General features: G+C 58.3%; 2 protein-coding genes across 10 annotated transcripts; one reads left to right on the top strand and one right to left on the bottom strand.

The window, feature by feature from the left end:
- Positions 1–513: 513 nt before the first annotated feature.
- BBLN (bublin coiled coil protein) lies at positions 514–4,017 on the top strand. The gene is made up of 2 exons (XM_045771075.2): positions 514–726; positions 3,542–4,017. The coding sequence occupies exons 1-2, from the start codon at positions 648–650 to the stop codon at positions 3,712–3,714; spliced, it is 252 nt and encodes an 83-aa protein (XP_045627031.1). The 5' UTR covers positions 514–647; the 3' UTR covers positions 3,715–4,017.
- Positions 1,456–20,940, bottom strand: CIZ1 (CDKN1A interacting zinc finger protein 1). 9 transcript variants are annotated; one of them, XM_087869334.1, is made up of 18 exons: positions 20,917–20,940; positions 19,996–20,119; positions 19,645–19,760; positions 17,722–17,793; positions 15,894–16,123; positions 13,612–13,705; positions 13,353–13,485; positions 12,290–12,864; positions 11,966–12,084; positions 11,152–11,349; positions 10,337–10,461; positions 8,326–8,413; positions 7,908–8,021; positions 7,563–7,715; positions 6,031–6,100; positions 5,698–5,819; positions 5,174–5,329; positions 1,456–3,329 (listed from the first exon to the last, which is right to left on the bottom strand). In XM_087869334.1, exons 2-18 carry the CDS (start codon positions 20,112–20,114, stop codon positions 3,324–3,326), a joined length of 2,490 nt encoding a protein of 829 aa, XP_087725460.1. In that variant the 5' UTR covers positions 20,115–20,119; positions 20,917–20,940; the 3' UTR covers positions 1,456–3,323. The 9 variants fall into 9 exon arrangements, with proteins under 9 accessions (XP_087725460.1, XP_087725459.1, XP_087725457.1 ...); XM_087869333.1 differs by having other exon boundaries at positions 1,471–2,629; XM_087869331.1 differs by lacking the exon at positions 1,456–3,329 and having other exon boundaries at positions 4,984–5,329.
- Between the last annotated feature and the right edge of the window lie 946 nt (positions 20,941–21,886).

Below are 21,886 nucleotides of genomic sequence, written 5' to 3'. Positions count from 1 at the left end.
CAGCTGGTAAAAGGGGTGGGAGATGATGGCAGCTGGGCCAACCTTATCCTGAAGCCACGCGCAGCACTGTGCCACACAGACCGTGACTCGCACTGAGGCTGTGAACGTAAATCTTCCGAAGCCATAGGGAGCCTTAGAGACAACGCGTTTCAGACTTCGCCCACGCGGAGGCGCCGGCTCGCCGACCCGCAGGTCCCCAACGGCAGGACGGGCGAAGCGGAGGTGCCAGGCTGGCCCTGTCCCTCTGCCGGGCTCCCGAGTCCCGGCTGAGGGACCCGATCTCCACCACCTAAGCTCCGTGGCGGGCAGCCGCGGACAACCCCGCCTGACAGCCGGGAGGGGGCGGGGCTCGGGGCGGGGCGCGTCTGTGAGGCAGGGAGTGGGCGGGACTCGGGACGTGGTGCCGAAGACTGACGGCGGGCGGGGACGGAGCTCTGGCGGTGGGGCGGGGAGGGGGCGGAGCTCGCGCCGCGAGGTTCCGGCCTTGGGGGCGGGGCCCCGGCCGCCCCGCCGCGTTCCGCCGTGCTGTTCCACTCTTCCGGCCTCGCGTTCCATCCGGCGCCTCCACCTTCCGCCCGGCGCTTGCTGTGGGCGCGAGGGTCGCTGGGTTCCACCGTCGCGCGGCCCTCGCGGCGCCCGAGCCCGCAATGTCGGGCCCCAACGGGGACCTGGGCATGCCGGTGGAGGCGGGCGCGGAAGGCGAGGACGACGGCTTCGGGGAAGCAGGTGACCCCAGGGAGCTGTTGAAGCGACCTTTGCTTTCTCAGGGCTACCCTCCTGGGAAGGGGAAGCGGGGCCGGGCTGGGGGCTTGGAAGGGACCGTGGAGCCCTCCCACCCCTCGTCCCTGGCAGGTTGCGGCTGCAGGCGCCAGCGGGGGGGTTCAGGGCGAGCACCTGCGAGTGGGTCCTTGGAAACCGCAGCACCCGAGAACTGCGGGTAACCGGCCCCGTTTTACAGGTGGGGAAATTGAGGCCGCTTCAGGATCGCTCGCCCTTTTGGCATTTGCTCCAGCCACTCCTGCAGCCCCTGTGAAGACGGAGGCTCCTGAGGGGGTGGGGCGGGTGGGCCCTCTTGACTTAGGAGGAGGGGCTGTCTGGGTGGGCGAACCCGCCCTGCTGAGTCAGCATCTCCAGCCACCTTTGCTGATGTGACCCGGAGCCTGGGTGAATGTGACCTGCTTACAGAGCAGCCTGTTGCCTGCACAGCACTGCGGGGGGGTGGGGGGTGGAGAGAGAACCATCAGCTCCCCTCTCACCTTGGGGAGCCTCAGTTTCCCCATCTGTAAAATAATAATGATTAGTGTCTCCTGCATTGAGATGTGTCAGGATTAAATGAAGAAAAAAACAAATGGAAAAATGGAAAATAGGTAATAGGTTTGAAGCATGCAGGTGTTCGGTGAGTGGTTCTTTTTCTCTTTTGTGCAATAAAGATTGGTTTCTCAGGTCGGAGGGCAGGACTTAGTAAATGTGAGGTAAGTATGGAGTCTTTTTGTTTTGTTTGGGTAACAGCTTTATTGATCTAGAATTCACATATTATACAATGTATCCATTTAAATTGTACACGTCAGTGGGTTTTAGGATATTCAGAATTGTACATCCATCCCAGTAGTTTCAGAACACTTTGATCACCCGGGGTCTGCATTTAATAAAGAGGTAGAGGACCTCCCACAGGGTGCTAAGTAGTAGGCTGTCCGGTTTGCCCTGGGCACTGCAGGTGGACAGCAGCCAGAAGTGTATAAGGAAGCCTGCGGTGGCAGCGAGAGCAATCAGGAAAAGCCGCTCAGGTGTCACACTGAGTGGATGTTGGCAGATTCACAGGACTTAGTGCAGTGGGGAGGTGGCTGTCCCGGGCAGAAGGCAAAGGCTTAGCACCCGCAAGTGCCCTTGACACAGATAAAGCCTGGCTCCAGGGGTGTGGAGACTCCCCCCGCCTTCCCCCTCCTGCTTCGGGCCTGTGTCTCATGACAGTGTGTGCAGTGTTCATAATGACCATCTACTACGTACTTGCTGTGGCCAGACCCTGTCTGAGTTCTTAATATATCAGAATCACAACAATCCAGTCCTTATTCCCTTCCCAAAAGACGCAGTAACTTGCTGGGGTGGAGCAGAGCTGGGACCGAAACCCAAGTGCCCCTGCTCCCTCTGAATCTTGGCTGTACCGCCAACCAGCGGGAGGATCCTGGGCAGGTCCCTTCCTGGGCCTGTTTTCCCATCGGTACCACAAGGCGGTTGGACTCTAAGATCCAGCAGGGACTTTCCAGGACTCTGGCCTCTTGTGAGGTGTGCCAGCTCTGGGCGATGGTGCTCTTCCCCCAGAACGCAGACACACTTGCACCCACATCCCAGACGCACTTGTCCAGCCCTGGCCTTTTTCAAACACTGCCAGCTGCTTCCCCCTTTGTCCCAGACTGGCAGCTGAGTGTATCTGAGTCATGGGCTGGCTCAGAACTGGGTCTGCAGTGGGCACAGGCCCAGACCTTGGATCCTAAGGGACACTGTGCTGCTGAGAGGCAGGTCAGGCGTGGCCATGGAGGAGGGAGTGATGGTTTCTGGTAGAGACCAGGGAAGACTTCTTAGAAGAGGAGGCGTTTTGAGCTGGTCCTTAAATAACTGTTGTGGTTGAGGCATTCTGAGTGGCAGAGACAGGTAAGCAAAGGCAGAAAGGCTAGAAAGTCAGAGGCTTCATTCACTCATTCATCCATTCAGTCAACTAGTGCTTACTGTGTGACAACAAGGGCACCAGGAAGACAGCAGTGAACACAACAACATTCCGCGTCTCTCTAGTCTCTGGTCTGGTGAGGGAGACGCAGCAGCACACACAGCAGTCAAGCCTGCGGTGAGGGCCGCGGAGGTGTGTGGAGGGCAGGGGGATGGGGAATAGAGGCCCGATCCCGACTGGGGAATTGGAAAAGCTCCCTGTGGCAACTTCCATGCTGAGACTTGAAGGATGAGAGGGACTCATCCAGGAGGAGAGGGGAGGGAAGATAGAAGGACGCATTGCAGGCAGAGGCAACAGCACGTTTAGGGAGCCCAGAGGTGGTTAGGGACCAGGGAAAGGGAAGGGCTTGGGAGGCGGGGCTAGAGAGGAGGCGGGGCCTCGGAGTCCGGGCGGTGCTTTTCCCTCAGGGCAGGGGAAGCCTCTGAAGGGCTGGAGAGTAGGGCCTGCGGGGGGGGGGGGGGGGGGGAGACGACAGAGGCCTTGATTGCCTGACTCAGGAAGGTGGGCTCTGGCCTCCAGGCAGCTGATGAAGGAAGTAGACAGGAGACTTGGCACCTGGCAGGACTTCCTGGGCGGGACACTGGCCGACCTCCCCCTGACCACCCTAACCCTAGAAAAAAGGATGGTGCACTAAGATTACTTCTCCAAATCCTTTCACTTTTGGTATTCACCCATTTTCCAGATGGTGACACAGAGGGTCAGAAAGGAGGAGGGACTTGCCCAAAGCCCTTTTGTCCCGCAGGCCAGGGAACAGTGTTGGGTAAGGTGTCTGTGAGCCCTGAGGAGACATAGGACCTTGGCTCTCTTTTCCCTTCTTCCCAGAATATGCTGCTATCAACTCCATGTTGGACCAGATCAACTCCTGTCTAGACCACCTAGAGGAGAAGAACGACCACCTCCACGCCCGTCTCCAGGAGCTGCTTGAGTCCAACCGGCAGACACGCCTTGAGTTCCAGCAGCAGCTCGGAGAGGCCCCTAGTGATGCCAGTACCTAGGTTCTGGGAGCCCCCCACAAGCCCCAGCCCTGCCTCCCTGGGCTAGGCTCTGGCCTGGGCACTCACCACCTGGCTTAGATACCTTCTCAAGGGCTGGACTACAGGTCCCATGGTGGGTCTGCCTGCCTCAGTCACCCTTCCGGTACTCCCCTTGGCATGCCCGGGTCAGCCCCCACCACCCGACATCTCCTCCTGGGGTCAGGCGTGGGCCCGCGACCCACCCACCTTGCCTGCCTGCCCAATTCCAGGGCACTCCCCACTCTGCCTGGGCCTTGAATGTCCACATTAAACGGGTCTCCAATACCACTGTGCCTCTCCTCTGTATCCTGGGGTGAGGACTCCACTGGCCACCAGAGATGAACAGGGCAGTGGAGGCATTCCAGGCACCGATCACATGCTGGTGACTCATGGGCCTGCTGGTAGGGTAGGGCTTCTTGGCCTTCTTGTGTTTCTGGACACACAGGGAGCCGGTGAGGCAGGGCTTCCTCCCTACCTGGTGTCCTCCTGGACAGTAGCTGATTCTCCAGCCCATTTGAGACAGCATGGGACGTGCTGTGTGACCCTGTGGATACACTCAGCTTCTCTGGGTCCTAGGGCCTATCGCTAGACGGCCAGCTCCTCATGCTGTGTAACCTTGCTCCTGGCCTCCATCTTCCCAGCTGGCCAATCACAACGTTGGTCTGGTTGTCTACCTCTAGGGGTTTTTTTCAAATGGGGAAATAGCAGAACTAAAGAACCCACTCCTCCTGGGCCTCATGTGCTGATGATTCATCTCAGGGTCGCCTGACAAAAAGGGCGGACCCCTGCTATTGAACCACAAACTCAGAACCAGAGGACAGGGAGGCCCCCCACTCCTACACTTCAGTTTCCACAGGGTCCAGCTGGAGAGGGAGGCCAGAGCCCAGGCCCGGGGCAAACCCTGGCCACTCTTCCGATGTATGACCTCTAGCAAGTCACTTGACCTTGCTAGGCCTCAGTTTCTTTACCTATAATTTGGGGACCACAATAAGACCTGCCCCCTAGGGTCCCTGTGAGGATTAAATGAGATCTGAGTTAAATGCTTTCCTAGCCCTGAAAACCCCATTAAAGAGGTCAACAGGCTGTGAGAGATAAAGTGCCTTGTGACCCCGGAGGCCCTGCTTAGGGAGCCCATCTGTGGCCTTCCGGCTCAGCCACCACACCATGCCTAAAGACGGTGGGTGCTGGCTGAGAGCTGGCTGGGGTGCCCCCTTCCCCTGTCCACCCAGACAGAAGGGCTGGTGGGCACTGTACAGCCAAACTACCTTCTTTTATTAGATTTTCAGTAAAAACACCAACCATGTCAAAATTTCCACACAAGACTTCTAAAAAGCATAGCAGACCTAGACCCAGATGGGGTGGGTGTGAGGCGTTCCCTCTTTCAGGTTTTGAGGCGGGTTGAGCGCCGGGGTAGTGGGGGCGTAGGGGGTTGGGCTGTCACCTTGCTGGGAGTTTTGGCTGTGTCCTGGGGGCTGGGCTGGGAGGGTGTGCGGCCGCCAGAAGTGAACAGAGCAGTCAAGGCGTTGCGGGCGTTGATCGCACACCGGCGGCTCACGGGCCTGCTGGTAGGGCTGGGGTTCTTGGCCTTCTTGTATTTCTGGACACAGAAGGTACAGATGAGGCAGGGCCTCCCCACTTGGCATGCTCCCTGCCAGCAGCTGCCTCCCGAGCCTGGCTGAGACTGCACTGGACATGTTGTGACCGTGTGTGTGTGTGTGTGTGTGATGCACTCAGCCTCCCTGGGCCAGAGCTCTGGAGCTAAGAGCCTGGCCGCCCAGCCACTCAGCATCCCCCAGGACAACAGCAGGAAGAGCTGGGCCCCACCCCTGCTCAGGTTCCGTCTGTGGGCTGGGCCTTTTGTTGGGGGGTGTGCCCGTGGCCTGAGGCCAAGCACAGGAGGGAGGTGGCTGCTGGCCATACGCATCTCAGCTAGTGTGGACAGGTGGGGCGGGAGGCCCAGCTCACCTGCAGGTTCTCGAAGTGGGCCAAGGACTTGCAGTGGGAGAGCTGTGCCCCTGAGTTGCTGTGGTAGAACTTGTGGCAGATGCGGCAAATGTAGCCCATGACGGGCACCAGGAAGTCCACACCTGTGAGACAGCAGCGACTATGCACTTATCCCCCAGGCCAGCCCGCTGGCCCGCCCTCTCTAGGGGCCCATTTGCTCGCCCACCCTCCAGGTGGGAGGAGAGAAGAGGAGAAAGGGAAAAGCCACCTGGCCAGGATGCTGTGGCTGGGACCCCGAGGGGCTGGGTCCAGGGGCCTCAGCTCCTGCAGGTGCGGTCAGGGCTAGGCTCTTACCGTATGCGGTGTTGGGGCTGTAGGTCTCTGAGCCTTTCCACTCCTCTATGGATATATCTCTGGACCTCACCTGGAAATACGCAAGTGTGGGCCTCGGTTCGAGCTGCCCCTGAGCTCCTCCAAAACGCAGGTGGGGCCTGGTTTCTACCCATGCTCTTCGACACGGCCCTCTCGATTCCCAGGAGGATGATATCCAGGAGGTTGTGCGTGGCATTCTCGGAGCCTTTGCACATGCTGATCCCGCCAGAGTGCCCTTCCCAATCTATACTTTTTGAGTTCAGCTCAATCAGTCCCCTCCTCCAGGAAGCCCTCCTGCTTCCACAGTGACCATAATCCATGCCAGCTGTGCCCAACACATCACGAGTATCATCTCTGAATCCCATAACAACCTTTTATGGTTCACCCATCTTACGTAAGAGGAAACTGAGGTCCAGGCACATGAATTCACTTGCCCAGGGTTTATAGAGGAGCAGGGCAGTTAACCCTGGTGAGCCCCAAGTCCTGGTTACACTCTTAACCACGAGCCCCCTGCCAGCTCCCTGAATTCCTGATGTTGTAGTGACCTCAGTCACAGGGGCGCTGGGTCAAGGACCCAGATCAAGGACCCCTCATCTCACCTGCTGGACATGAGCCCCTTCCAGACGAGGCCATCCAACTCCAGCCACGGCAGTCCCACCACGCTTAGTAGTGCCCTCCTCCACTTACCAGGCAAACGAATGTGCCTTCCGAGAGTGCCACCCCTTCCTTCTGCCACCCTGGCTTTGGCCCGCCCTCACGGCCTGAGCTGGGGCCACTACGTCTAAGCAGAAGAACTGCGGCCCAGAGAAGCCAAGGGGCTTGCCCGAGGCCATGCCGCTGCTGACTGCATATAATGAGTGGCCTCACCCCAAACCTGCTTAGGGCTGAAGACCGCCCTCGCAGCCCTCCAACCACAGCCCCTCACCACTCCGGAACTGGCAATGAGCAAGCTCCGGGCCGGCAGGGTCCTTGATCCCCACGTATCCCCATGACCAGCACCAGGGCCTGGCTCAGAGCAGCTGCTTTTCATTTCTTACACGGAAAGAACCCAAGCTCCCCCAGCTCCTCGCTCATAGGAGGCAGTGGAGCTGGGGCCTTATGAGCACGGGCTCTGGAGTCTCTCTTCCTGCCATCCAAGTCCATGAGATTCAGCCAGGAAAGTGCTTGGTCCACGCTGGCATATAATAAATGCTCAGAAAGCGCTGACTGCTACTATCGTCATCATCCTCATCTCATGCTGACTTCTGTGTACCCCGCATAGTTCTCTCCATGCCCTTATTGGCCTAAGATGCCCTTTTCCCTCCCTCGACACAGGTCAATATCCTGTTACCGGCCGCCCTGCGGTCCTCACGATGTGTATTTACGCCTAGTCACATGGAATACAGTCCTGCTTATACTATATCGTGGCATCCGTTAGTGCCTAAAATGCCAGCACTGTGCCCCCTGGCCACTGGGAGGTGGGGTGAGCTCCAGCCCCCAGCCTGCCTCCCACGCCCCCTCCACCACCCAAGCACCTGCTTGCAGAATTCCTCTTCAACCTCGATCTCTTCTTCTTCATCATCGTCCTCCTCCTCCTCTTCCTCATCGCCCTCAAAGCAGCCCACAGCGTCCACCGTGATGAAGTGGTCCTCATCTTGACCGGCTATCTCCTTCTCAAGCATCTTCAGCTGCCCAGGGGAGCGGGCCAGGACTCAGGTCAGCTCTGGGCAGCCGAGGTGCCACCCCACCCCCACCCCTGAGAGTCCCAATCCCTCTGGACCTGCCGAGTTCAGGCTAGGATAAACCTCAACCCACTGTGTGGCCTCGGTCAAGGCTCTGGGCCTCTCTGGGCCCATGGCCTCCGAGGGAGCTGGGGTTACCTCCTTGGCTTTGTCCTTGTGCCCCTGGGACTTCACGTGCTCCACAAACTTGCGGGGGGTCTTGAAATAGCGGTTGCAGACAGTGCAGAAAGGTCGCAGGGACTGCTTGGCGATCTGACGAAAGGAGGGCAGGCAAGTGGGTGCCAGGCGGTGTCTCCAGGGGCAGCCAGGCTGGGCCCGGTGACACCTCCTCTCCCACCTGAAGGCCCCCATGCCTGTCATCAGCTGGCTGTGCTCCGCCCCTTTCCCAGAACATGGGCACACACAGGCCCTCCCTGCACCGTGGGCTTCCAGACGGGACGGCGGGTGGCAATGGAGGACAGAGATCGGGCGGGGGGAGAGAGGCGCTGCCAGGAGGACCCCCATGAGCCCCATGGCTAGGAGACAGCTGGGCTGTGGGCACCCTCACAGCTCGTACCTTGTGGTCCTGCGTCCTGCGGTGCTGGATCAGGTCCCCCATGTAGTAGAGCTGACAGGTGTGACACCAGCGCCTTGGCGGGGGCTCTCTGAATGGTGACAATCAGAACAAGGAGTGTGACAGTGCTCTTGGAAAGACAGCCGCTCTCCCAAGACGCTCCATAAATATAACGCTACTTCAACACGCTGTGTTTTCAGAAACTTAACAGCGGTTCTGAGATGCGTCTGGAAGAATACTTAGACAAGAATAATAACCAAGGAAGGTTGGCTGGGGGAGAGATCTGGAAGCATCTGGGATCCCAGGAGGCCAGCAGGACAGTGACGCACCTGAGCATATCTGGCCCTGAAAACTCTTTATCCTTCAGTTTAGATGCCCTATCGGTCCTGGAGCTGTTCTTGCCCCTCCCTGTGAGCCAGACTCCCCTCTGGCGGCCCCAAGGGCCACTGCCACAGCATTTTCTACAAGGGACAGGGATGACCCGATCCCTTCTCTGCCCTGCTGGACTGTGGTGAGCTCTGGGAGGCCAGGACTCCATCCCAGGGTCCCAGGGCCAGGCACGGGATCGGCCCTGAGTTTCTGTCTGTGTTAGATGAAAGGAGGACACGCTGCCTGCCTGAGGGACTGCCACGCCGTGTGGCCTCAGGGGCCCCAGTGAGGCTTCAAGGGGAGACGTCAGCAGGAGATGGTTCAGTGAGCCTCCTGCACTTGAAGCCTGTTCAGAGGATGGGCCACGTCCTTCCAGGTTTCTTGTGTCACAAGACAGGTTTTTATATAACAGAGCTCGTTCTGCAAATGCAGATTTGAACCCTGTTCTAACCTGACGTTGCATCGTACCCGTTTCCACGGTCTCGTGGATTCCCTGGTTTTGTCCTATTAGGAGCTATTCCAGCAAGTGGACGAGCCTGAGCTAACTCATCGCACGGGGGTGGAGGTTTTAGACAGTTTTCAATCAAACTTTTTCACCATGACAATCTGCAAGGAATCCTTTGGGAGTCACCTTTCTTCTGTATTTATGATTACTTCATCTAAGTATAACTCCCAGGTCCTCGAGCAGGGGGAGGTTTAAAGCTCGAAAACGTGCTACACAACCACGTCGGAAAGTTCTTCTCAAAGTGAGAGCCACCTGACAGGGACGCCGCTGCCTCTGGAGAGAGCGCTCTGTCACCCAGGGCATGCAAGCAGCAAGCTCCGAGCTGTGACGCTCCGGGAGCGCTCCCGGCAGACTCCCCAACCCCTGCCTCGGGGCCTGTCCAGCCCGTGATGGGGTTGGATTCGGCCTCCCTAGGCTTTGGTTTGTTTTGATTCTGAACCAGCTGCAAACATTCTGAAATTGGGAGATTGCGTGTACAAAGCTGGGTTTCAAGATTCTTGGGAACAATCAGGAGACCTGGAGCCGAGAGGCAGCTGTCCTGCGAGACAGAGCCCAGGCCCCCCAGCACAACCCGAGGCAGCGGGGACCAGCTTCTCGCCTCCCTGCAGGGCTCCGTGACTGCCCACAGGCTGGTGGAAGGTCTTCCAGCTTCCACCAGGCCTCCTCAGCCCTTGAGCTAGTCCTGGGCTCCGGGAGGACTCATAGTTCAGATCACTGAAGCACTCATGACAATGAAAGGGGGAGATGCAGGGTAGCTGTCACCTCAGGCCACAAGGTGACTGATCCCCACCATCGTGCCCCCAGCTGGGGTCACCACATATGCCAGGGAAGCTGGGGTCTGTGCCATAACCCACTTCCTTCCCACGTGGACGGTCACATTGTTCCTGCCGGGATGGCCCCTTAAGAGACTATCTAGTTCATGAATTCTTGCACCGCGCCCTTCACCAGGCCATTTTACAGAAGAGGAAGACTGAGGTCCATGGGTAAACAGTTAATGGTGTGAAGAGGCCTCTGGCGGGGAGCAATACTTACCCCAAAGGCAGACCTTGCAGATGGCTGACTCAGGGCCCCTCTCGGCCTTGCCTGGCCTGCAAGACCATCTACCCCCCCAGCACGGAGCCTCCGAGATCCCCCACTCACTCGTCCTCTCTCTCCAGGACATCCCGGGGCACGGGCAGCAGGGACAGGAGGCAGGCCTGGCTCATGTGCTGGATCTCCCCAAGCCGCTGCTGGTGCTGGGCCCCCGACATGTGGTCCTGGAACTCCTGCGGTGGGATGAAGGGTGAGCCCCGGAACGGCAGGCCAGTGCGGGGCCCAGGGAGGAGGCCTGCAGCCTCAGCTTCATAGGCACCCCGCTGCCGCCGAGGCCATCATCCTTACGACAGCCCTGTGGGGGCCGGAGGAGGATGGCGACCTGAGGCAGCGAGGGAGCACCTGGCAGCCAGAGCTCCTCCTGGGTGAGCCCCTCAGGCACAAGGAGCAGTCCGACTGACCTCCACCCCGCGGCTCTGCTCCGGCTGACACAGGCAGCAACGGCAAATGGTCATAATGATACAAGCGTGATGCTATTGTTAAGGCTACTATGCTCACTCTGCGCTGGGCCTGGGGCTCGAGATTTCAGCGTCGAGTCACCGAATCCTCAGAACCTCCCAGCAAGGTGGGTTCTAAATGCTTCTTCATCTGACGCACGAGGAAATGGAGGCACCAGGAGGGGCGCTTGCCTTCGGGACCCACACGGCTAGTCAGGGCTAATTTGGACCCGGCCTGCTGGACTCTCAGACCCTGACTTCTTGGCTGGTCAGGAAGCGTCTTCAGAGCGGACGCACAGCTGCCGTGGACAGCGCTCACAGGGCCCACGGGGCCACTCGGGCACGGTGGCCAGGCCTGAGCACGCCCCGCCCACACCCCCACTCTGCCCACCGGAACCCCCCTCCCCGGGCCCCGGCCGGCAGTACCTGCTGGCTACTGCAGTTGGCCTTACAGAGGTAGCAGAAGAACTGGAGGGTCTGCTTAGCGGGTGTGCCACCGGCGGCAGGGGCGGCAGACGCGGGGTCGCCAGCACGGGGCACGGGGGTGATGGGGACAGTGCTGAAGGCCCGGCTGTCGCTGCTCTGCAGGATGGTGACCTTCAGGGAGCCCCCGGCACCCCACACCTGCACCAGGGGCAGGGGCAGAGCTACCACCGGTGGGATACCTGTGGTGGGCCAGCCCCTGTGCCAAACATCCATGAGCCGCGTCTCCCCGGACCCTCATGACAGCCCCCTTCACCGATGGGGAAACTGAGGCGCTGAGCTGGTAGGTGACTGTCCAGGCTCACAGATCTAGGGAAGTACTACAGCCGGGATTCAAACCTAAGCCCACCCAACTGTAAAGTCCACCCTACCCCACCCTCACGCGACAGATGGAGAAACAGAGGCACAGAGAAGGGAGCGGGTTTGGCCTTCGTCGCACTATGAGGCAGAGCTGGAACCCCAACCGCACGCGTAGGCTCTCGCTCTGTGCTCTCTCCACGACAGCAATGCTCCCGTGTGAGGGAACCAGGTCTAGTCTGGGGATGAGCAGGTTGGAAGGGACTTGCCGCCCAAAGTACCTCCAGTTCTTCAGAGCAGAGGTGACGTGAAGGCAACAGAGCCACAGTCAAACCCAGTCTGCTTGGCCCATGGCCCACGGTGGTGGGGAAGCGCGAGGGGCCCTGAGGGGTGGGGGCAGGAAGGCCCTCCCACCGCCGGTCCCGCGGTACCAAGCAGCCCCAGGAGCACGGCTACCCACCCCCAGCATCTCTCTTGCTCTTTTTTCACATTCTCCCACATCCAGGCCACTGGTCAACTCCTCCTGGCTCTCCACGCCGACCTGGGCGCCCGCTGGCTCTGGCGAGGCCTCCTCCAGGCCTGAAATGATAGATGGGTCCATCTCCCACCGGGCCTGAGGGACCTGGGCCTGACAGCCACCTTCTCTACCGCCAGCCAGGACCTTGAAGCCCCTGGTGGGGACAGCCCCGAGCTCTGGTCGGGACCTCACAGCACCAGGGAAAGAGCCAAGGGTCCGGGCGGGGCTGTCCCACCACGAGGCAACTGGGAACCAGCGCTCATTTACCGGCTCCAACATCTCTCTTATCCGGCGGCGTCTCCAGCACGGCAGAACGAATCGGAGCCGGGGCTGCCTCCGATGTTGCCACTGACACCCGTGCCAGGGTCTGAGCCTGTCCCTCAGTCTGGTCAGGCGGCTGCCCTGGCGACGGCCCTGGAGCTTGCCTCGGTGGCTGCTCTGGCGGCTGGACCTGAGGATACGTCTGCGTCTGCGTCTGCTTCTGCAGCTGCGCCTGCCCCTGCGGCTGGGAACGTGCCTGCAGCTGCACCTGTCTCTGGGGCTCCGCCTCCTTCTGCACCTGCTGCGGCCCCACGTGTTCGGGAGAGGTCTGTGTCTGTGCCTGCTTCTGCTGTTTGCGTGGCAGCGGGGCGTCCACGGGGGGCATCTGCGGCTGCGTCTGCGGCTGTACCTGAGCCTGGATCTGCAGGACCCGTGGCTGGAATCGTGGCAGCACTCGGGCTTCCGGCGGCTCAGGCAGCAGCTCCGGTGTCTGGGTCTGCTTTGGTGCCGTGGTGCGGGCCCGAGGCTGGACCTTTGCCTGCAGCTGCCCGGGGGGCCCCTTGTCTGTGGGCGACTCTGAGCTAGGGAGGATCAAAAGATATCTTCCAGTGTCTCCCCCAAGTTCAGTCCTAGATCTAGCAAGTACAAGCTGGGCATTGGGGGAAGTGCCTGTAGCTCTCGGGGCCCCAGCCGCGCCTTAATAAATTGGGAGGATCATTCAACCCCACCTCCCACAATCTGCCAATACGTATCCAAGGTCCTGTAAAGCCACCCACCCTCTGCCCACTCTGAGGTCCCAGATGGACATGTTCACCTCTCCAACCTGGCCACCTCGCCTGCCTCCAGGTGGCTCAGTCCCAGGGAAGACACCGGAGACTCTCTGGCTAGGGGGCCTTCCCAAGTAAGATGCAGATTTGGGTTTGACCTTCCTCCAAGCCAGACACCAAGGCCCTTTCCTTCCTCTAGCTCCCTGAAGGGTCCAGACCCCCTGCCCTACACCCATCCCCAGCCTTTGTAAGAATGAGAGTATAGGGTCCCTGGGCCGGGGCGGGTTTTCAGCATCGGTTACCTCTTTGACCTCTTAGCTGGTGGCTCAGGCGCCTCACAGGACACGGGTGTAGGTGCTAGCGTGTGTTTCTCCTTAGTGATGTCGTCTGGGCGGGGTGGGGAATCTTGGTCTGGAACGGAGGGCAGATGAGCGACTGCCGATACCGTGCAGAACACAAGCTAACTCTGAGAGATGGGGCCTGGGCTCCCGCCACACCAACAGCCCTGCCCCCCAGGTCTGCCTCCATCACTGACCCTGCACCCACCTGCCCCTCTCTTACCTTCTGGCGTGTTTGTTCGGGACTCGACAGCTTCCTCAGACCCCTCTGGGGGGTCTGACTCGTCTTCCACGGGCATCGTCTGAGAAGAAGAATCCTGCTTCCTTTCAGAAACTGGTTCTGACCTCGGCCACCCACCCTCGTAAGTACACCCTGGCCCAAGAGCTGCTGTGACAGTCCCCTAGGGGATGAAGGGGCCCGGGGACCTCTGGGGGGCCTGGCCCAGAGCTGCCCACAGATGATTCTAACCACCCCAGGAATCGTGTCTAGACGGGTCCATCTAGCTGCCTGGCTGTTAACCCAGACTTGGGGGATACAGGGGCCCCTCCTGACTCCCCAAGCGCCTTCTCCACGAAGCAGCTGGAAGGATCCTTCTAAAATGCAAACCTGGTCATGTCTTTTGCCTCTTTCAGTCAGAATTCCTCCTGTACTCCTGAGTGTAGAGCGTTCCTTCCTTACCCAAGCCCCAAACCACCACCCAATCTGACCTCTGCCCCAGACCCCCACCTCCAGCCAGCTTCCCCACTCTCCCGCTCCCCCTCTCTATGTCCACACTGGCCTTCTCTCTGGTTCTCCAAAGTCCTAGGCTTCTTCCTGCCGCAGGCCTTCACCCAGAGCCTCAAAGGCACCTCTTAAGAGGAAGCCCTCCTGACCCCAGCGTAGACCCTTAACACAGGTTCCCGGAGGAGCTTGGGCTTCCTTTTTATGGCATTTTCCACAGTCTTAATTGGTGGAAACATCATTTGCATGAATGTCTCACCATCACTACCACCCTGCTCCCCAGCCTAAGACCTCCAGGAGGGTTAGGCCAGAAGCGCTGTCCACACCACGGAGGCCCCTACAGGACTTACAGATGTTTGCTAAATAAATGCACGGCTCTGGCTCTTCCCGGGCACTCCAGTTAGCCCCAGGAGCCCGCCAGCAGCCTCCCCCCTTCCTCCTAAGCCCAAGGAACTAGCACCGAGCGGAAACGTGAACCACATCAAGACTTCAGCCCTTCAGAAACTCTCTGGCTCTCACCCCACACGACACGGGCACTGCTGGCCTGTAAGTCAGGAGGCCTGGGCTCTGGGTCTGTTCGGCCCAGGGCAGCCTCCACCCCACTCCCGGAGCCTCAGTTTCCCCAGATGTAAAATGAGTGGTGGGGAGCACTAGACAAGAAGACCGTGTGAGGACGGGCCCCAGCTGGCAGGCTGGAGGCTGGGACCCCTCTCTGGAGGGAAATGCCTCACCCCCAGATGTGGGCTGGCCTCAGAGCAGCCGGAGAGGAGGGGCGCCACCCCTGCCCCGGAATGTTCTCTGGAGCGTGCTGTGAGGAGGTGCTGGGACACTCAGGGACAGGACAGTCCCAGGGAAGTTATCCCCTTGCAAGTCTCCTTGACTCTGCTTATCTCAGGCAGCACTTCCTCTGATACCTTTCACACAACGCCCCCAAGGCACAAGGGGCTGGGGGTGCAGTTCCAGAACCTTCGAATGGCAACAGTAGGGAGTTTAGGGTTTTGTAACATTGTTTTACCCCGTTACCTTTCTTTTACTTGCACCCACAGCAATTAATTTAGATTGTTTTTAAAATTTCAGGTAGCGACATAATGTTTCCTTGTTAAATAAATGTAACTGAGAAGCTAATTCATTTAAAGCTAGGCTACTGCAGACAGTAGCCCCTGGCCTCAGGAGCCTGGCTTTTGAGCTCTCCAAACGTCACCAGCCAAACTGAGATACACGCCAGATTCTGAAGCCTCGGTACAAAAGACCAAGGAATGTAAAGTGCCACATTCATTTTTTAAATATCCATTAAAGGTTGAAATGATATTTTCCCCCATATTGGGTTACGTAAAATCTGTTGGTAAAATTAATTTCCCCGGTTTCTTTTTCCTTTGTTAATGTGATAACGAGAGAAATTTAAATTCCATATACAGCTCATATCTTCTCTCTATGGGGCAGCGTGGATTTAACAGAGACCGTTACAGGACACCCAAAACGACCACAGTGTCCGGTGTCATTTGTACCTCCGTGTGTTTGCAAAGAGAGAAACATTAGGTCAAAAAATTACTGGTGGTGTTCGGACAGGGAAAAAGTCGCATCGGAGGTTCAAGAATATCTGAAATTTGGGAAGCCCTAGAAGAGGCCAACTTACCCCCCCTTTTTACAGATGGGGAAACTGAGGACAAAAAGGGACGTGACCTGCCTGAAGGCCCAGCGTAAGCCATGTGGGTGGAGCGGGGCCGATGCCCAAGTGTGACCTTCCCATTCCCATCCCCACCCTCGGCCCCCCGGCCACCACTCACCTTGCGATAGGGGGTGGTGGAGGAGGGGGTGCGGGCCTGTTTCTGGGGAGTCCGCCCTGAAAGGTTGATCTGGGAGGGGTTCATGGGGACCCCAACAGGAGGGGGACCCAGCAAGGACTGCCGAGTAGCCTGGGGGAAGAACTGCTGTAGATTTGGGGTGGCCAGCTGGGGGGGTGTGAGGCTGGGGGCCGTCAGGTTCGGGGCTGCCAGGTTGTAGCCACGGAGGTTACCTGCGGGCAGGAAGAGGGGAGAAGAGGGGTTACAATGTGGTTGGATGGTAGAGGCCAGGGTCCGGTGTCAGCCCCCCAAAGCCTCATAGAAACAGCACAGATGACTTTGACAGGGACCCTTCCCACACAATAGCAGCCAGAGGAGACAGATGAGAGCCAAAGGCCCATTCCCACCTTGGGCGTTGGTGGTGAGGGGGCTTTAGGGCTGGTTTTCTGCTCCAGCTGAGGAGGAGAGGGACACCCTGGTCAGCAGCTCGTCTGTCACCTGCAACCCTGCTCGCCCTCCGACATACTTTAGGGCACACCTTAAGGTGTGTGAAAGACCCAGCACAGTATCCATAGGGAGAACCAGCAAGTTGACGGAGTGGTCCCAGGCAGAGCAAGATACTGTCCTATCCCATTCACCGCCCCCCCGCCCCATCAAAAGTCTATCAGGCACCAGGCACTTGCTAAGCACTTCGCATGCACGGCCTCAGTCACTCGGCCCAGCCACCAGCAGGTCTCTACCAATGACCAAACAGACACGAAGCGGAGGTGTATCTTGCCCAGGGTCTCTGCTCATTCTGCCTTCACCCCTCTCCACCTGCTTAAATCCTTCCATAGCTCCCTGCTGCTTGGAAAGGAGCCCATTCCTCAGCTTGCGGGGGTCCGGCCCTGCCCTCCTCCCAGACCTCCTTTCTTGCCATTCTCCCCACACATGCACCTGCTACACTCCAGCCATATGCTTCTGTGCATTCTTCAACAAGCCTCGTTTCTTCCCGCCTCTGGGCCTTTGCATATGCTGTTCCTTCTGCCTGGGCTATTCTGCCCCCACTACCTCCTGGTCATCCTTCAGATGTCCCTTTAGGTGTTTACCCTCTGAGAGGCCTTCTCAGATCTGCTCTGTGTCCCCAGAGGTGCCAGCTTCCCTGTTCTAGGACCACCCACACAATTTCCTCGTCTGCTTCCCACCGCCCACCACCCAACCACACTGGGAACTCCTATAAGGGCAGGCGCCTCATCTAACTCAGAGGCCCAGTGCTCAGGAAGGGTTTGAGCCATAAAAGACAGCTCGAATCCTTGCTCCAAAGCTGGGACAGGAAGCATAGGGGTTGAGGACAAATGTGCTGTCACACCTAGTTCAAGTCCTATAGCCCAAGCTCTGTGACCTTGAACAAATCAATCCCCCTTCTTAGGCTCAGTTCCCTCATCTGTACAATGGGATAATCATAGTGCTTGACTCGCTGTTTTATGAGGATTCAGTGAGGTATACACGTGTGCCTGGGGTCCAGTAAGTATTCAATTAACATTAACTTAAAACGAAACAAATACATGTACGCGTATGTGCACAGAGACTGCCAACTGGCTATTAAAAATGGTAAGATCAAGAGATCTCAAAGACCTAAAAGAAAAATGGACAAAGGACATGGACAAGTCACAAAAAGAAATATCAGTGTTTAACAGACAAATAAAAAACATTCGACTGAACTAGCACTCCAAGAAATGTAAACTAAAACATTAACGATGTAGCTTTTTTGCCAACCAAGTTAGTAAACCATGTACGTATACATAAATATATATATATATATACTTAAAAAAAAAAAAAAAGCATATAATACCCAGTGTTGCTGTGGGCATGGTGAGACCGGTACTGTCATACGTGGCTGGTGGCAGTGCAAACTGGTCCAGTCCTTTGGGAAAGCAAGTTGGCAATACTTATCAAGAGCCATAAAACAACCATCCCCCGACGCAGCTTTTCTACTTTTCAGAATACATTCTAAGAAAATCGTCTCAAACATGATATTCAGGGCGCCTGGGTGGCTCAGTCGGTTGAGTGTCTGCCTTCGGCTCAGGTCACGATCCCAGGGTCCTGGGATCCAGTTCCGCATCAGGCTCCCTGCTCAGCAGGGAGTCTGCTTCTCCCTCTGCCTCTGCCCCTCCCCCCTGTTCGTGCTCTCTCTCTCTCTCTTTTTCTCTCTCCAATAAATACAAAATTAAAAATTAAAAACAATAAGAAAAACCCACCAAAAAAGCCATGATATTCATCCCCGTGTTATTTAAAACAGAGAAAAAAAGAAAAAGAAAAAGAAAAAGAAAAAGAAAAAGAAAAAGAAAAGTGGGGTAGGGAGAAAAAGGAAGCAGCTGAGGTTAGGTACACGAGGGCTTGCCCTCCAGTGGAATATGAATGGCTGTTAAAAAATAATCCTTTTAGAGACTCAAATCATCCGGGAAACGATCATGCCGTTCCATTCCATGAAAAAGCAGTAAGAGACAGCCTTTCACTTCCATGTCAATAACCAGCCATGATCATATACAGATTCCCAAGTCTGGGTTCTGGAAAAAAATGGGAGGAAATACACCAAAACCGTGACAGGTGTTTTTTTGGTTTTGTTTTTGTTTTCCTTCAGGAGGTGAGTGAGTCTATGACAATTTGGGTTTCTTTATCCACTAAAATTTTTTTTCACGTTTCTTTGACAAGTGTGACTTTTAAAATGGGAAAGAAATAGGGGGAAATACATATGTATACATTGTGGGTCCCTGTGTGTTGTTTTTTTTTCTCCACCTATCCATTGATCATTTGTAAATCAACTCCAGGACCTTCCACGCCTGTGTGGCAGGGCTGGGAGTGACAGCCATCACATATTCTGACCTGGCAGCATACCCTGCTGGATGGCAGGACAGCCTAGTCTCTAAGAACACAGCTCTGTAGCAAGACCTGGGCTCTAACTCTCCCTCCAATCCACACCTACTCCCTGTATGACCACGGGCACATGATTCCTCTCTAGGCCTCAGTTTTTTTCATCTGTCAAATGGGATCATGAGTGTATCTCCCTGCCCACCCCCAGAGTTGTCAGCAGAGTCGAGTAATTGTGTTTGTAAAAATCTCAGCACAGTGCACCACCCAGAAGGACCACACAGCAAGCCACAGCTACCGTGCGGGAGGGGCCGGGTCTGAACCTGAGCTGGCCCCAGGTCACTGGGCTCCTAAGACTAATACCCAAGGGGCTGAGGTATCTGGAGCAGCACCTTAGAAGGAAGAGCTGAGAGAGACTGCTCTCCACATGGGGAAACTGAGACAAGGGCACAGGCTTCCTACATATGGCTAGAGACACCCAGAGATTCAGCGGGTCAGAAGGCTCAGGCCCTCATCTAGCCATATGAGCCAGGGCAACTGACTTCCCCCAGCTCTGGCTCTCAGCTTCCTCATCTATCAAATGGGATGTGAGGGAGAGTGGTCCAAAGAGATGTCTTCGTCCATCACCTCCTCTAATCTGAACGGGAGTGAGCTGAGCTGAGTCCTGCACACAGAGCCAGCACCATGGCCAAGGGCACACCTCTGGGATCACCAAGACCTGCGTCCAGCCGAGCAACTTTGGGACTGGCACCTCCTGGAGCCTCACAGCCCGCATCTGCCAACTAGGACGCCAAGAGTGGCTTCCTCTCGAGTTAGCGGGGGGATGTGAGGCCATGTCGAGCAAACGGGGCTGCTAGGGCTGCTAGGACCGCACCACTGAGATGCAGTGAGCAGGGGCCAGTCCTACCTTGCAGCTGCTGCAAAAGCAGAGCTCTCTGCAGCACAGAGCCGTTGAACAGCGAGGCGGAGCTGGCACCTTGGAGATTCAGAAGCTGCTGCTGGGGCTGCTGCTGAGGAAGCCCCCTGTGTGTTGGGAGGGGGTGTCAGAGGGCTTTGGGAGAGCCAGACCCTCCCTCTGCCCTCCCCTCCATTCTCTGCCCCTCTCTACCGCACGCAGAGGAACGTCTTAAGGTGGGAACTGACGGCTTCCAGGACTGAAACAGGGATGTCCCGGGGAGAAAGGGCGGGGCTGGGGTCTCCGCGACAGGGGTGTGAGTGGCAGGGCGGAAGCCGCCCACCCCTCCAGAGGGGAACTCACCGGCTGACGGCCAGAGGCAGTGGGGCTTGCGGTGGGGACTGCTGGAGCAGCTGCAGGAGCTGCTGCTGCTGGAGCTGCTGCTGCTGGAGCTGCTGGAGCTGCTGCTGCTGGTTGAACATGGTGGCTGAAGGGGGGGCGCGGAGTAAGGCCGGACCCCTGCGGCCACGCCCATCCGCCCCCGCCCACCGCCCTCAAACACCTGCCCACTGAGCTTCAAAGCCACACCCCAGTTCCGCCAAGAGCCTGCCGCATTTGCACCCCCCCGCTTTCAATAACCCCCTCTCCCGCCACTTTCCCGCAAACCCTGCCAACAGTCCCTCCCTCAAATGCCCAACCCAGCCTGCCATCTCCCCCACTCCCAGGGCTCGGTCCTTCCAGGGCCGCCCGACCCCAATGCACCTTCCTCGCCCCCAGCCTTTCTCGCGTCGTCACGCCCCGATGCCAGCCCCTCTCCACACCCCCACCCCTCCCTCGTGCCTATTTTGTGTCAATAACAGCACCCCCAACCTTTCGCTTTGGCCTCTGAACAAAGTGGGAGGAAGGCTTCCCTCCCCCACTCCGCTAACCCCTTCTTCTGCAAATCCAGCCAGCATTACACATCAAATCCGGTCACCCCACCTGCCCGCGACGCCCGCAGCCTCCATCCAAGTGGCCCCTAAGCCTTGCGTCGGTCCCCCACTCGCGCTCGGCCCGCGCACTTGGCTTCCCCGAACCCCCGCCGCAATCGCCCCGCCCCCACTAGCAGAGCTGGCTCTGCCGCCCCAGCCCGCGGCTCTGCCCGGGCCTGGCCGCTTGAAAGGCTGGTCTGCGGACCGGGCCGCCGCAGCGCCCTCTGGAGGGCCGGAGGACCCGGTGCCGCTAGCCGCGCCGCGAGGTCCGGCCCCGCGCTCTGGTCTAGCTGCGGGTCCGGCGCCCGCTTACCCGGCGCCTCGGCTGCGGCGGGCGCGGCTGGAGGCTGCGAGGGGACCCTAGACGGCGCAGACCCTCCGCCCCGCGTCCTCCGCCCTGGGAACCGGCGGCGCCGAGCCCGAGGTCCGTCTGTCTCCCGGAGGGGTCTGTCCTCTGGCGGGGACATCGCGGGAGACTTCGAGAAGGACCGTCCCCAACCGACCTCCCCGTGGCCGCCGCTGTCCCGCGATCCGGGGGCCTCGCGAGGGGCTGGGGTGGGAGGGGCCGTGCAGCCGGCCGCGGCACATTCGGGGACCGAGACCGGACGAGAGGGTGACACGCACAGCTGGCAGAACGCTTTGCCCTTGAAGGGGGTGGGGAGGTCCGTCTCAAGGGGTTTCTTCGATTTGACTCGGGAGGGGGTGAGGAGGGCTGAGTTCCATTATGAAAAACAGCGCTCATCCTGAGCCTGAAATTGTCCTGCCCCAAGGACCCTTTAATGACGACTCGGTCCCTCATCCCAGCTCCCCTCTCCTTGGTCCCCACATGGAGTCACTGAGCCAAACAACCCGTGGTTACTAAGTAGGGATCCCTTTTCGTTTTTCTGTTACCTGAAGCGGTCCCTGGAGGTAACAACCCAGGGCAATCGACTTCTTTTGCCTGAAGCGCCGATTGTGCGGGGGGCACGGCGCACGGTGGCGCTAGAGGCACGCAGATTGGAGGCCGGCCCTGCGCGCTCGGCCGCGGAGGCCCGAGTGAGTCAACCAATCCCTGCAGTCGAGTGACAAGCGCGGCCCTAAAGCTCTGGACCCGCTCCGCGGCAGCCCCGGGCGGCGGCACCGGTGCCTAATTCCGCCTGGATTTAGAGGCACGAAAGTGGCTCAGCGTGGCCACAGCACGAGGCAGGGGCCGGAGTGTAGGACGCCGCGCCCTTGGCTGGAAGGGCAGCCTGGACCGTGGGAGCTTTGAAGGTCTGGCCTTGGGCATAATTTAGGCCAAGGGC

Source organism: Ursus americanus, chromosome 18 (genome assembly GCF_024610735.1).
Source record: "Ursus americanus isolate L20-20 chromosome 18, mUrsAme1.1.p, whole genome shotgun sequence".
NCBI classification, from domain to species: domain Eukaryota; kingdom Metazoa; phylum Chordata; class Mammalia; order Carnivora; family Ursidae; genus Ursus; species Ursus americanus.
The sequence above is the reverse complement of the archived record's forward strand: the minus strand, read 5'-3'. Positions and strand labels throughout refer to the sequence as shown.